Raw genomic sequence first — 13895 nt, forward strand, 5'->3', positions numbered from 1 at the left:
CTGCTAAGGAAGAGGTTAGATTTTGGTGATGTTCCAGATTGCCATCTGGTTTCAGTGGCAAACAGAAATAATATCCCCAACAATATATATGATCTGAGACCTGCATTTTCCTAGTCTGAATCTGTGGTACATTATTGTAGGATTGATGCTGAAAATAGGAAACCTTGACATAATAAAATGATTTCTAGCAGTTGGATGCAATAAAGCGTTTCATTACAGATTTCATTCAGTAATTTCATTCAAAAGGGTCCTAACCTCTGTATGTGCTGCTACCTACAGTCTGAAATATGTCAGGATGCAAACAACAAAGGTCAGGATGCAAACAATCATACTTTTATTTTCCACCGGGACGTCTATTTCCGGTCTGGCGTCACTTCCGTTGTGAAGTATCCCATCTCTGTTGCTAAGGAGGTTGGGACTTGAGCCGTTCACTTTGACAGAATAAATAAATAAATCGCTTTTTGGTAGCTTCAGGAAACTGGAGCCGATACTTCGGGATCATGGCGAACGCGCACCGCACGAACGCTCTGGTCACTTCGTGTCTGAAAACGCCGGTGGACCCTCAGACCAAAGCCCCGCTGGCTTCATACGAACGGGACGCTTTACTGCGGATTGACAACCGGGACTTCGAGGAGGTAAAACCTTTCAAATGGAGAAAGACTGTATAAACGACTGAAACTAGCGATGATCGAATAGTTCTCTTTTTTTTTTTTAAACAAAAATACAATATCAGATGACGTCAGAAAATAGTATTAAATATATTATAATCTGAAGTGATGTATAAAGTTTTAGCTGTTATAATATCCACAGTGAAGGAATCCTAAACCTTCCATTTTTTCACAAGAATGTGCTGGTAAATTTATTTCTTGGGTACAAACTGGATCAGACGGTTCGGGAACAGTGTGAAAGTTTAGTGAGACGGTACATAAATGGAGAGGCTGATTTCTGAGGTGTGTTCTCTACTCTCATACAGTTTCAAAATCAAATGCAGATTCTGATCCTCCCCAGTTGACAGTTCCAGGTCAATCTGTGTCCTGAAGGGATTTGAGCTGCACAATTTGATGTCCTGCCTGTGTTTGGTCCTGTCGCCACCAGATTAGCAGCAGATGCTTCATAATCCAAGATGTCTCCTCTCCTGTGCACAATTCACTATTCCACTTCTCTCACACTCAGATAATGGTGTGTGTGAGGGTGTGTGTGTGTGTCCACTGCCCACCATATGGCCCATGCTGCTTCAGGTTAATAGGTTTAATCTTGCAAGAGTCTAACAGCAATAAGCAGGGCACTGTTGCAGGACAGGAGGAAACATGAAAGACTGAAAGACTGAATTATTGAGAGCAGTTAAAAATAAAATAGCTGAATTCTAATGTGAACTTAAGCAATAAGGATAGAATTGATGGGCACAGACACTGAGATGCATTTACGTTTGGGCTTATTCAGCTTCAGTATGAAGACTCAGGCTCTGAGTTCTGTGATGAAGATGCCCTGAGGAAGGGCAGCTTGTCCACTGTGGCTGTTCTGAAAGCCCATCGGCCGGACCTGAGTGAAATCTTCTTCTCCAACGAGGAATACTACAGGAAGCTGGAGGAGCTAAAGAAAGCTCACCTGCAGACCATGGCTGACCTGGAGAGCATGTACCAGGAGAAGCTCCTCCTCAATTCCACCGAAGCCGCAGAAGTGCTGGAGACAGGACCCAGGTGGGGGACATTAGTTTGTGTCTATGGTTACCTCTAAAGTATGTTTGATATAGAAAAGACTCACCAGTGAAATGTATTAGTATATTTGTGTTAGTGATGTAATTCTATGTTTAGGAACTTAATCAGGTTAACAGTGATCTTGTTGTCAGGCTGCTCAGCTCAGACAGCAAACCAGTGGCTTCACATGGTTTGAGGAAGTCCCTCTCTGCTGTGGACCTCAGGAGAAGCTCTGCTCAGTCTGACTCTTCAGGCAGACGTGAACCTGCTTGTAATGATGTGGAGAAAGGTCTACTTTTCTCTCCTAAAGAGCACATTAAGAACATGTGGCGGGACTTTCAGATTCCCGCTCATACTAGGCAGTTGTCATCCTCTCTACGGAGCCTTCCTGTGGTCCCTAAGAGACAACAGACCAAGCAGGAGCATGATTGTGGAGAAGCAGAACCCTTCAAGCACAAGACGACTGTTCCCAAACCCTTTCAGATGACACTGCGTGAGAGTGAGAGGAGGAGGCGTGGCATCAAGACTCGTGCGGAGGTTGAGATAGAGAACAGAGAGCTCAGGCGACAGCTGGAAGAGCTGACAGAGTGCCAAAAGAAGTTCCGTGCCAGCCCTGTCCCAGCACATGTTTATCTGCCGCAGTACGCAGAGCTGCAGGAACAGCAGAGAAGGATGAGACTGCAGGAGACGCACAACCTCAGAACAGTCCCCAAGCCCTTCAGCTTCCTGGAAAGGGAACGACTGAAGAAGGAGCAAAAAGAGCAGGTCTGCCCACCAACTGACCATGAAAAGTTCAGGCCCTTCAAGGCCAAGCCGGTGCCTAAGTCAGTGTACGCTGCAGGATCAGAGGAGCACATCAAGGAAGAGCTGCTGTATCGCTCTATCAAGATCCACATGAGGGCTGAAGAGTTGCTCCACAGTGCTGCGACGCCTCCCAGCATGATCGCACAACGCCTGAGTGAGCGCAAGCGGACCAAAGAGGCCTCCACAACAGCCAGAGATGAGGGCTTTCCTCACAGGCCTCGGATCAACAGAGAGGTGCCTGACTTTGAGGCGCGCTATAGATGCTTCCAGGAACATCTGAAGAAGCACAAAGAGTTAAAACACACCACAATCTGCGAGCCGTTTGAGCTGAGGACATCCCAGATCTCATCACGCCGTGAACGTGTCCTGACTGACATGGGGCGAGAGCAGAGCAGCCCTCGGGAGCAGCGCTGGCCATTCATCAGTCCTGGGCTACCCCGGACTCCAACCTCCAGCCTCTGTTCATCGCTGTCAGGCAGTTTAGAGCTGCTGCCCACCAAAGTCACTAGTGCTACCAAGAAGCGGCATGAAGCTGTGAGGTACAGTAATATGCATGGTTTCCATGGAAACCAACGCAGACCAGTCCTGTTTAGAATCCCAGTCCTCAGCTGTTCCTCTTTGTGCTGAGATCCTGAATGCTCTGACCTCACATGGTGAAGCCATGACCCCTAGCTCCTTCCTCTTCTTCAAGGTCATATGATACAACGGAGGGAATAAATGTAAATGTAATGTAAATTAAACTTAACGTTTTTAGCTCAGTTTGTGTTTCTAAAATAACCGTCAGATAAAGGTCTCATTTTTGAAGAAAGGGCAGACAATTGTACATTAATCTTCTCTGGTTAACATTTGTCCAACATATCAGACAAATTTCCAATGAAACTTTCCCCTGAGAAAGGAGGTAAGGCTCGAAAGGCAATAATGGAGTTTGTTTCTATACAGTTCTGAATGTAATAATACAACTAATAATATTATGGAGTCATGACTGAATAACAATATAATATCATATCACAGGTGATGAATCCCACCCGTAGTTGCACCCATGTCCTCGTCCATCTGGTCCCACCTGCTTCATATCCTGCCTTGTCCTCCACTCCCCGCCTTTGTGACCAGACTGTTTTCCTAAGTAGAAAGGTGCTGGAACAGAGGAGGAAGGTTGAGGAGGAGGAGGAGCGCTGGAGAGAAAAGCAGAGGCAGCGAGAGAGGAAGCTGCAGAGGGTGGTGTCACAACGGGCCCACGCCAATGACCCTCATCTGGCTCTGTCGCAGACCCACCAGCGCAAACTCAAAGAGTTCAGGTAGAAACTGAGCAACAGCGTTGTTGTTGACTGACTGGAACTGACTGGGATTCTGTGCAGGAGGCAGGAGCTGCAGCGCAGGAGGGAGTACCAGCAGGAGATCAAGGAGATGCAAAAAAGGGTGATGGGGAGACCACTGCTGCTGGAGCAGGTCGCCCAGGTAACTTCAGAACATGCAATGATATCTAAATAAAAGGTGTAAAGGAACATAAACCCTCGTCATTTTGGAAAAAATATGTCACTCATAGTAGCCACTAGATCACAGCCCTAATGACCACATATTTGTTTATGCTAATGTTCTGAATGTGCTCCAATAACAGAAGAGCGCCAAACAGGCTGCCGACAGGCGCTACACGGACACACTGCAGGGATGTGACCTGACTGAGGAGTTTGTCCTCAGCAAAGCAGCCACATCAGGAGCTGCACACAGAGAGCTTCTGCCTGATGATGGCAAACAAAGGTACAAGCAAACACCACACGCCTCATATATAGGACCAAAATATGCTGAATATTTTCCTGTGGAGACCACATACTGCTCAAAATCCTGACTGCTCATCCGCTAAGAGTCTAAAGAAATATATCACCCAGATTCTGGCCGCTCATTTCACCTTAAAGAACTATTGTCCAAAAAACTTCTGTGTGACTCCAATCATCACTGACATTCCCTTGTGTTAGTGACCAAGACGAGCCTGAACTGGGATATGAACCTGTCCAGTACAGGAGAGTCTTCCTAAATGATGAAGATGTGGAGGTAAACCCCAGTGAAGACGTTGGAGGAGGTGCAGAGTCTTCACAGAAGCAGCATGATGAAGGCGAAGATGATGCTGGCGATAACGCACACTGCTCTGATGACAACTACAGCTACTCCGATGTTAATGAGAGCTATTCTAGTGACACTGATCACGACATGGAAACAACATACCAGGAAGATGCATGATGTCATCAAAGGTCATAGACACAACCTGCAAAACTCTGAGGGAGCTTTAATGGATTTTACTGAAAATAGTTGTAGTCACGTGATCAGACTGAATGATCATTTTATGTATTTTTTATATAAAGTACTGTATTTCTTCATTTGGGGATTTCTAAATTCATTGGTAGTTTAAAATATTCTTTTTAAAAATTAAACTAACAGATTAAAAATCCTCCACCACAGCAAATGTGTGTTTGTTTGTTTTTGGGGTTTTTGGCATGTATAATATCCAGATCAAATGTTTTTTGGATACATGTGTTTGGTGAACGTAATATTGCTTCACGGACATGTTGTGGTCTTTGAAAATATAAACCAATTGTTTAATTCAGCAATTTTACCCATTCTAGGAAAATCTGCATGTCAATAACACCGATAACCTTATTCTCACCACAAAACTTTTCAATCAAACAAATTTACTTATTCTCTACCTGTCCTCCCCCTTCTCCCTCTCTACCCAGCCGGCCATCAGCAGGAGGGTCCCCCTACATGAGCCAAGTCCTGCTCAAGGTTTCTTCCTGTTAAAGGGGAGTTTTACCCTGCAAACAATTCTGATTGTAACAGACGGTATATAAATAAAGATTGATTGATTGAATCACATTTGAAAGTGCGCGACTTTTATACGCTCGTTCACGTTAACGTTATTAAAGTAGCCAGGCTGATGGCCCCTCCCCTTCATTGACTCTTAGCAACGTCACCACCCGCGCAGCCAATCAGAGGTCAAATGGGCGGGTGCATAGTCCAAATTTTACGCGGCGCGCGGCGGGCCGAAACGCCAAGAGTGAATATCCCGGTCTCAACCGGTTTGAACCGGTCTGTGGATGGAAGTATGAGCTAAGAGGAAGAGCACACTTGCACGCATTAAACATACTTGCCTTCCACCTGTGTGTGCGAATAAAAACGAGTCTTTCACGTCGTGATTATGACCCGGAATATCGCTCTAAATTTGACTCCGTGAAACTGTGTGATTAGCTTAGCTTACATTAGCTACCAGGCTTTACTCACATTGACTTTTCCTTTAGCACGCTAAGTTAGTGTTAGCCTATGATATTTGGCTGTTTATATGTAAAATATTAGCCAAAATATCATCCTTCAGTGGTTGGAGACTATCAATAGGTTGTGGTACAATACGGAAGGCCTTTATTACATTCCGATAAGTATCTTTTGAAACTACATTAGCGATATTTCTATCCTCGGTTCAGCTACTCTTAGCATCTAGCTTCCGAAGGTTAGGAGTCGGGTAAACGTGTGCCATGAGATAACATTTCGTTGTTGCTGTCAATACGCAAACATTAAAATTCACGTCGTCACCCGGAATATTTAGCGACTCGCACCCAGTAGGCTGAACATCGGGTAAGTGTTTTCCATTCCATGCTCAGTATCAATTCATTCTTCATGGGCTAACGTTAGCGTCCTACACTGGTTAACGCGGTGTATTTTGTTTGAGTGGGAGGAAGTTAATCAGACAGACACAGTAACTAAAAATGACGGTGCGTTTTTTATCTGAGACTGTTTCCTGCACCTCTGTTGCCTACATGCTGTAGTTGCTCTTGTATCTGGTTCTTCTGTCGGCTTGTGGTGAATTCAGTTAAGTGCATCACTTCGACGGGTGGGGGCGCTCTTCTTTATTGACCCTGTCGTTGCACTGGGCGGACCACGAGGGCTCCAGGCTTTCACCTCTTTGACTGAACTCTAGACCTCAAGACAAAACCACTAACATGTCAGAAGTGCCTCAATTAATGTCTTACTCATCTTTAACCCACAGCTGCAAACATTCCTATTTTCCTGTCACAGGATTAATAATGTCAGTGGTTTTTGTGACCTTTAGAACAGCACCACCTTGAATCTGTTGTTAAAAGTTGTTTTTGCTGCTATGAAGTTTGAAGTAATCTATCCTCCTTCAGGAGGCTTGTGCCAGCAGCAATGACCATGTTGGCAGATCATCCAGCAAGACAACTTTTGGACTTCAGTCAGAAATTGGACATCAACCTGTTAGACAATGTTGTGAACTCCATGTACCATGATATTGGGTCCCAGGTGAGGGTCACTTTTTTCCCCATTACAGGTCTTTTTCCCCATTACAGGACAAATGGCTCTATTATTACACAGAAAACTTCTCTCTTTTTTCAGAAGTTAATTTCTGACTGAGCTTGATTATTGTGGGGGGGGGGGGGGGGTCAGGCAAAATATACCTGAGGATATTCTTTCAAACTTTTCTGTTCTTTTTTAGCAAAGAGTTGCTCAAGAAGTCCTCACAAACCTCAAGGACCACCCAGATGCCTGGACAAGGGTTGACACCATTCTGGAGTTCTCTCAGAACATGAAAACGAAAGTATGTATCTTGCAGAAAACGCGCACCGGATGCTTGTCTACTTCATGGCAGGGTCATATTGTGACTTATCAGAGAATCTCACAGCATTGTTTGTTGTAATGGACCATATTTAAATGTCTGATAACTGACATTTTCTGGGGAGCCTTGAAAGTGTAAATATGTTTATGTAAATAAAGTATGTTTAAGGGTTACAGCTTGTTTGTTGCTGAACATGTCTGTTTTTTAAAGTCTTTGTCTCTCTCTCTCTCAGTATTATGCACTGCAGATTCTAGAGACCGTCATCAAGACACGCTGGAAGATTCTCCCCAGAAATCAGTGTGAAGGTCAGTCAAATATTAACCCCAAAATGATGCTTCAGTTTATAAAATGATTCATTTTTTAAACTATTTCTCTTCCGTAGGTATTAAAAAATATGTTGTTGGGTTGATCATCAAAACTTCGTCTGATCCTGCAAACATGGAGGTAATGTCTCTGAAGTGATCGCGCCATTCTGTAAAGATTGTCATCATGCTGACAGCGCTCTTCTAACTTGTCTCCACAGAAGGAGGGCGTTTATATTTCCAAACTCAACATGATCCTCGTACAGGTAAGAAAAATAGCATTTTGGTTACTGGCCTGATGATGTGAGGAGGGTGATGACATTACTCTGCTCTCAGATCCTGAAGCAGGAATGGCCCAAACACTGGCCCACCTTCATCAGTGACATTGTGGGTGCAAGTCGGACAAGTGAAAGCCTCTGTCAGAACAACATGATTATCCTTAAACTGCTCAGTGAGGAAGTTTTTGACTTCTCCAGCGGCCAGATGACCCAGGTGAAGGCCAAACACCTCAAAGACAGGCGAGTAGAAGACCACGACGGTTCAGCTATAGCACATTATTTGTTTTGTCTTTTGGTGCTGCAGAAAAAAAAGATCTTCATATGAAGCTTTAAAATATTTAAATTGTTCCTATAATGTTAAAGATAATTGAAGTTCACCTGACTGTTTTTCCTGATGTGACTGAGGTTTAAACAGTTGCTTATTTAAAGTTGGGATTTGTCTTACATTGTTGTCACTGCAGCTCCAGAGGGCCATCTAGTGGCCGTGTGACGATAGCAGTTCTTTCATCTCTTTACGTACCTGTGTGCATAAAGTTAAATAATTAATGTAATGCTGGTGTCTCCTGTCTTTTCAGCATGTGCAATGAGTTCTCCCAAATCTTCCAGTTGTGCCAGTTTGTGATGGTGAGAAGAGCCCCATCATTTCTGCTCAGAGGTGTCAACCTGGTCTCATTGTATTCTTTATTTACACCTGTGTAGGAAAACTCCCAGAATGCCCCACTGGTCCATGCCACGTTGGAGACCCTCCTCCGCTTCTTGAACTGGATTCCTTTAGGTTATATTTTTGAGACCAAGCTCATTAGCACTCTGGTCTACAAGGTAAAACAACTGATTTTGATGATTAAATTTGTAATGTGGAACTTGATAGTGTCAGAAACACAATTTATGTTAATATATACAGAAAAATTCTGTTCAAAATCTGTCCTTTTTATGACAGTATATTAAAAATAAAAACTAAGAATAGATAAATACGTACTATATGTTTAATATTCTTATTTAGACCCTGTAACTGGGCTTGTGTTGGGAGTTTGTAGAAAGCTGTTTATTGAATCTGCTGGTGGCATCAATTTAAGTCTGTTGATACAGGTCTTACCTCTAATCAGATGCAGAAGTAGATGGTAAATGTTTTTAGGTTAGGTTTATCTTCTCACATTGACTGTTGAGTAGCTGACAGCCAGAGAAGCGTTGGCTGATTCTTCATCCACTTTGTCGCTTTGATCTTCATTGTTTCAGTTCTTGAACGTGCCGATGTTTCGCAACGTCACACTCAAATGTCTGACAGAGATTGCTGGTGTCAGCGTTAACCAGTATGAGGAGCAGTTTGTAAACTTATTTACCCTCACGATGTGCCAGCTCAAGCAGGTACACACAGACCCACTGAATCACATTCAGTTATACTTCTGCGAACCCACTGATCAGATTAGTCTGTCCACATAAAGGCTGAATCTGTGCTTTCCTTCTGCACAGATGTTGCCTCTGAACACTAATATTAGGTTGGCCTATTCCAATGGGAAGGACGATGAGCAAAATTTTATCCAGAACCTCAGCCTGTTCCTCTGCACCTTCCTTAAAGAGCATGGCCAGCTCATCGAGAAGAGACCCAACCTGCGAGAGGCGCTGATGGAGGTGAGACACCCCCACATTAGTTGATCAGGAACGAGCTTCAACTCCCTGCCCCAAATTTCTTATTTATCATGTTACTGTGTGTTGATGGCACAACTTCTCATGAGTCAGTGTGGCTACATGTCAAGTCATTTATATTTCGCCAATGCTTAAAATATATTTTTGACTACTGGTGAATGTGTAGCTATACTGCTGAGCCATTTTATGCTGTTGGTTGTGTTCAGTGTTTGACGTTGCAGGATGTAAATGGCCATACACGTGTTTCACTCCCCCCAGGCACTGCACTACATGCTACTGGTGTCAGAAGTGGAGGAGACAGAGATCTTTAAGATCTGTCTGGAGTACTGGAACCACCTGGCAGCAGAACTTTACAGGGAGAGCCCTTTCTCCACCTCCAGCACCCCACTGCTGTCTGACGTACCACCTCGCAGACACCTTTACCTGCCTGTGCTCTCCCAGGTCACGATACACACACACACACACACACCTGCATTTTTCCTGTTGCATTATGGTGCTAAATCTACACAACAGGATGTACACAATTCTGCTGTAGAATCAGAAGGTTCTTATTTTCATGTTTGTCCCCTTTTCTCAGGTGCGTCTCCTTATGGTCAGCCGTATGGCTAAACCTGAGGAGGTGCTGGTGGTGGAGAATGATCAGGGTGAGGTGGTCAGAGAGTTCATGAAGGACACCGATGCCATCAACCTTTACAAGAATATGAGGGAAACTCTTGGTGAGTCAAAGTGTCTATACAGAAATGCACGTTTTCAGTCTTCAGTTTGTCATTTTGTCTGATTTAGGTTGTGTGTTGATTTGATCTTATTTATTATTCATGGCATTAGTGTTAGTCCATGTTAAATGGATCCCTTGATGTGTTTCTGTAGTCTATCTGACCCATCTGGACTATGCTGACACTGAGCGTATCATGACTGAGAAGCTCCACAACCAGGTGAACGGCACTGAGTGGTCCTGGAGGAATCTAAACATGCTGTGCTGGGCCATTGGCTCCATCAGCGGGGCAATGCACGAAGAAGACGAGAAGAGGTTCCTCGTCACCGTCATCAAGGTTTGACACGGATATTATTCCTACTGACTGAAACGTTCATCCATGATACTAATAAATATTCACTAAGCTTTGTGATTTTTCACAGGTGTGGAATACTGTTCAGTCCATTTTTATGAAAGTGTAATAAATGATTAACCACTGTGGCATCTGAACAAGATGGTACTGCTAATTTTAACTGTGTGTGTGTCTGTGTAGGACCTGCTAGGCCTGTGCGAGCAGAAAAGAGGGAAGGACAACAAGGCCATTATAGCGTCCAACATCATGTACATTGTGGGCCAGTATCCTCGCTTCCTCAGAGCACACTGGAAATTTCTGAAGACTGTTGTAAACAAGCTGTTTGAGTTCATGCACGGTGAGAAATGAAATGAGATCAGATCAAATGATTCTTTGTACTGAATCAGAATATTCTCTCACCAACATATCAGAGCTTTATTCATTGTGATTCATTGGCAAACGCTTCTTTCATTCTTCCGTGTCCACACAGAGACGCACGATGGCGTGCAGGACATGGCATGTGACACCTTCATCAAGATTGCTCAAAAGTGTAGACGTCACTTTGTCCAGGTTCAGGTGGGTGAGGTGATGCCCTTCATTGACGAGATCCTCAACAACATCAACACCATCATCTGTGACCTCCAGCCTCAGCAGGTCAGTCTTGTTTCTGACTCTGATTTTGGCTGGTATGAGCTGTGAGCAGGAACATTGTCTACGCAGGTCCACACTTTCTACGAAGCTGTTGGTTACATGATTGGAGCTCAGACAGACCAGGCAGTTCAGGAGGTTCTCATAGAGAAGTACATGCTGTTGCCCAACCAGGTGTGGGACAGCATCATCCAGCAGGCCACCAAGGTAAGAGCTGACTGGTCAGCTGTTTATTGCTGCCTGCTTTTATTCTCATATGCAAAATTGCATTCTTTCTACTGCAGAATGTGGACATCTTGAAGGATGCAGAGACAGTGCGTCAGCTGGGCAGCATTCTGAAGACAAATGTTCGAGCCTGCAAAGCTGTCGGTCATCCGTTTGTTGTCCAGCTGGGCCGGATTTACCTGGACATGCTTAATGTCTACAAGTGCCTGAGTGAAAACATCTCCTCTGCTGTTCAGACCAACGGTAGGTGACCAACTTCCCTTGTAAAGGGCGTCAAATGAAAGATGAAATTATTTGTTACGGAACACCTGATTATACACCTGAATAGAAGTTGTTTCCTTAGCTTCACATCATGTAGAGCGGGAGCGGGTGACTATAATAACCACCTTTGTCACAGGTGAGATGGTGACCAAACAGCCTTTGATCAGGAGTATGAGGACAGTCAAGAGAGAAACGCTGAAGCTGATCTCTGGCTGGGTCAGTCGATCCAACGACCCTCAGATGGTGAGTCTGTGTTCATCTTTAAAATCTTCCTCAGCTGCATTATCTTCATTAATCTGTCGACACGCCCATTTCTCTGTCCTCAGGTTGCAGACAACTTTGTGCCTCCCCTGCTGGAGGCTGTGCTCATCGACTACCAGGGAAACGTCCCAGCTGCACGAGAGCCTGAGGTCCTCAGCACCATGGCAACCATCGTAAACAAACTTGGGATCCACATCACAGGAGAAATCCCAAAGATCTTTGATGCTGTGTTTGAGTGCACATTGAGTATGATCAATAAGGTGAGTAACAGTTTTTTAATGGAGCAGACCTGAACCCTGGTGAGTCTGACTTTGACAGCTTGGACTTTTCCTTCCTTTGTAAGGACTTTGAAGAATTCCCAGAACACAGAACTCATTTCTTCTACCTCCTCCAAGCTGCCACCTCCCAGTGCTTTGCAGCCTTCTTGTCCATTGCCCCAGCCCAGTTCAAACTGATCTTGGACTCCATCATCTGGGCCTTTAAGCACACGATGAGGAACGTGGCTGACACAGGTGAGCGATGAGTGATGGATGAGGCAGTTCCTGTCAGCAACTCTGAAACTACACTGAAATCATCTGTTATTAGCATTAGCCATTCTGACCACCTGGAGAAAACTTGTCTCGTAAGAAGGTTTATTTAAATTCAATTACAACCTGATTATTGATGCAACATCTCAGTTTTTAAAACATTTGGATGGAGACGAGGCATTAACCAGATGTGTTTCAGGTCTGCAGATTTTATACACTCTGCTGCAGAATGTGTCTGCGGAGGAAGCGGCAGCACAGAGTTTCTACCAGACGTACTTTTGCGACATCCTGCAGCACATTTTCTCTGTGGTGACGGACACGTCGCACACTGCAGGTACCGTCTCAGCCTTCTATGTCCCAGCTCAATTGTTTCCATGTGAACACAGAGGGTGGTAACCTGAGGTGCTCTGTACAGGTCTGACCATGCACGCCAGCATCCTGGCCTACATGTTCAACCTGGTGGAGGAGGGGAAGGTCAGCATTGCTCTTAGTGCCACCAGCCCATCTAACAATCAGGCGCATGTTCAGGAGTACATCGCCAACCTGCTGAAGACGGCCTTCCCCCATCTGCAAGAGTAAGTACACCCCAGCTTAGTCCAGTTGAAAGGTCACCATGGCAATGGTTTTACCTCCATCTTAACGTCCAGGTTATTGGTATGGCTAACGGCTGCCTCTGTTCAGTGCACAGGTAAAGGTGTTCGTTACGGGTCTGTTCAGTCTGAATCAGGACATCCCTGCTTTCAAAGAGCACCTGAGGGATTTCCTGGTGCAAATCAAGGTGAGCTACCAGAGGAGTGATGATGGATCCTTGTGTGTTGATGCCACTGCTAAACCTGTGTCTTCCTCAGGAATTTGCGGGCGAGGACACGAGTGACCTGTTCCTGGAGGAAAGGGAAGCATCTCTGCGCCAGGCCCAGGAGGAGAAACACAAGCTGCAGATGTCTGTGCCCGGCATCCTCAACCCCCACGAGCTGCCGGAGGAGATGTGTGACTGAGGCCCAGCTGTAGTCTCAACTCTGTCGGGGTGTGTGTTTGAAACAGTAGAGGGGCCACAGAGAAAGGACCCTAGCACTTGGTTGTACGGCGACCAAATCCATGTCGATATGTAAATGAGATTTGTCCCCTTTAGCCCCTCCAACACCCCATTTTTTCCAACCCCCCACAAACACATTTTATACATAGCTTGTTTTGTGTGTGATGTCATCTTTTGTTGATTCTTGCTAATTAAAGCTTTTGGGTTATTTTGCACCTGCATGAAAACATTCACTATTTTTAAAAGCGCCTGCACCTCATCAGTCCCCATTACATTCACCCACCCCCACCATTGTTAATATGTAATATACATCATATTGAAATTGCAGCGATGGTGAGTTGGTGAGATGTTTCAGAAGGTCCGTATGAATGGTGCAGGATGAATGTGAGGACATGCGTGTTCCTCTTTCCTTTGTGTTTTTAAAGTCCTGCTGTGAGTGACAGTTTGGGTCGGCCCGCCGTACATCTGGATCAGGAGAGAGGCTGTGTATCATCCTGTTTGTGAAGCTGTCTTAGAAAATCTGACAATATAAAGTTGGCTATTTTTACAAAACATGTCTGTCT

General features: G+C 44.7%; 2 protein-coding genes across 3 annotated transcripts; both read left to right on the forward strand.

Annotated features, from left to right (window-relative positions):
• The first annotated feature begins 390 nt into the window (after nt 1–390).
• Nucleotides 391–5219, forward strand: fam161a (FAM161 centrosomal protein A). 2 transcript variants are annotated; one of them, XM_029851519.1, is made up of 7 exons: nt 391–635; nt 1441–1697; nt 1847–3037; nt 3626–3793; nt 3854–3953; nt 4114–4253; nt 4469–5219. In XM_029851519.1, exons 1-7 carry the CDS (start codon nt 501–503, stop codon nt 4728–4730), a joined length of 2253 nt encoding a protein of 750 aa, XP_029707379.1. In that variant the 5' UTR covers nt 391–500; the 3' UTR covers nt 4731–5219. The 2 variants fall into 2 exon arrangements, with proteins under 2 accessions (XP_029707379.1, XP_029707380.1); XM_029851520.1 differs by having other exon boundaries at nt 1567–1697.
• A 307-nt stretch (nt 5220–5526) lies between these two features.
• On the forward strand, nt 5527–13884 carry xpo1a (exportin 1 (CRM1 homolog, yeast) a). The gene is made up of 25 exons (XM_011612630.2): nt 5527–6116; nt 6668–6800; nt 6994–7095; nt 7346–7418; nt 7496–7557; nt 7637–7681; nt 7752–7933; nt 8269–8317; nt 8393–8512; nt 8927–9055; nt 9161–9319; nt 9593–9775; nt 9912–10050; nt 10202–10383; nt 10579–10735; nt 10868–11031; nt 11098–11232; nt 11310–11493; nt 11648–11754; nt 11838–12032; nt 12116–12284; nt 12499–12633; nt 12715–12874; nt 12981–13077; nt 13148–13884. Exons 2-25 carry the CDS (start codon nt 6687–6689, stop codon nt 13292–13294), a joined length of 3189 nt encoding a protein of 1062 aa, XP_011610932.1. The 5' UTR covers nt 5527–6116; nt 6668–6686; the 3' UTR covers nt 13295–13884.
• Nucleotides 13885–13895: the final 11 nt, after the last annotated feature.

The sequence above is a fragment of the Takifugu rubripes genome, chromosome 17 (assembly GCF_901000725.2).
Source record: "Takifugu rubripes chromosome 17, fTakRub1.2, whole genome shotgun sequence".
NCBI lineage: Eukaryota > Metazoa > Chordata > Actinopteri > Tetraodontiformes > Tetraodontidae > Takifugu > Takifugu rubripes.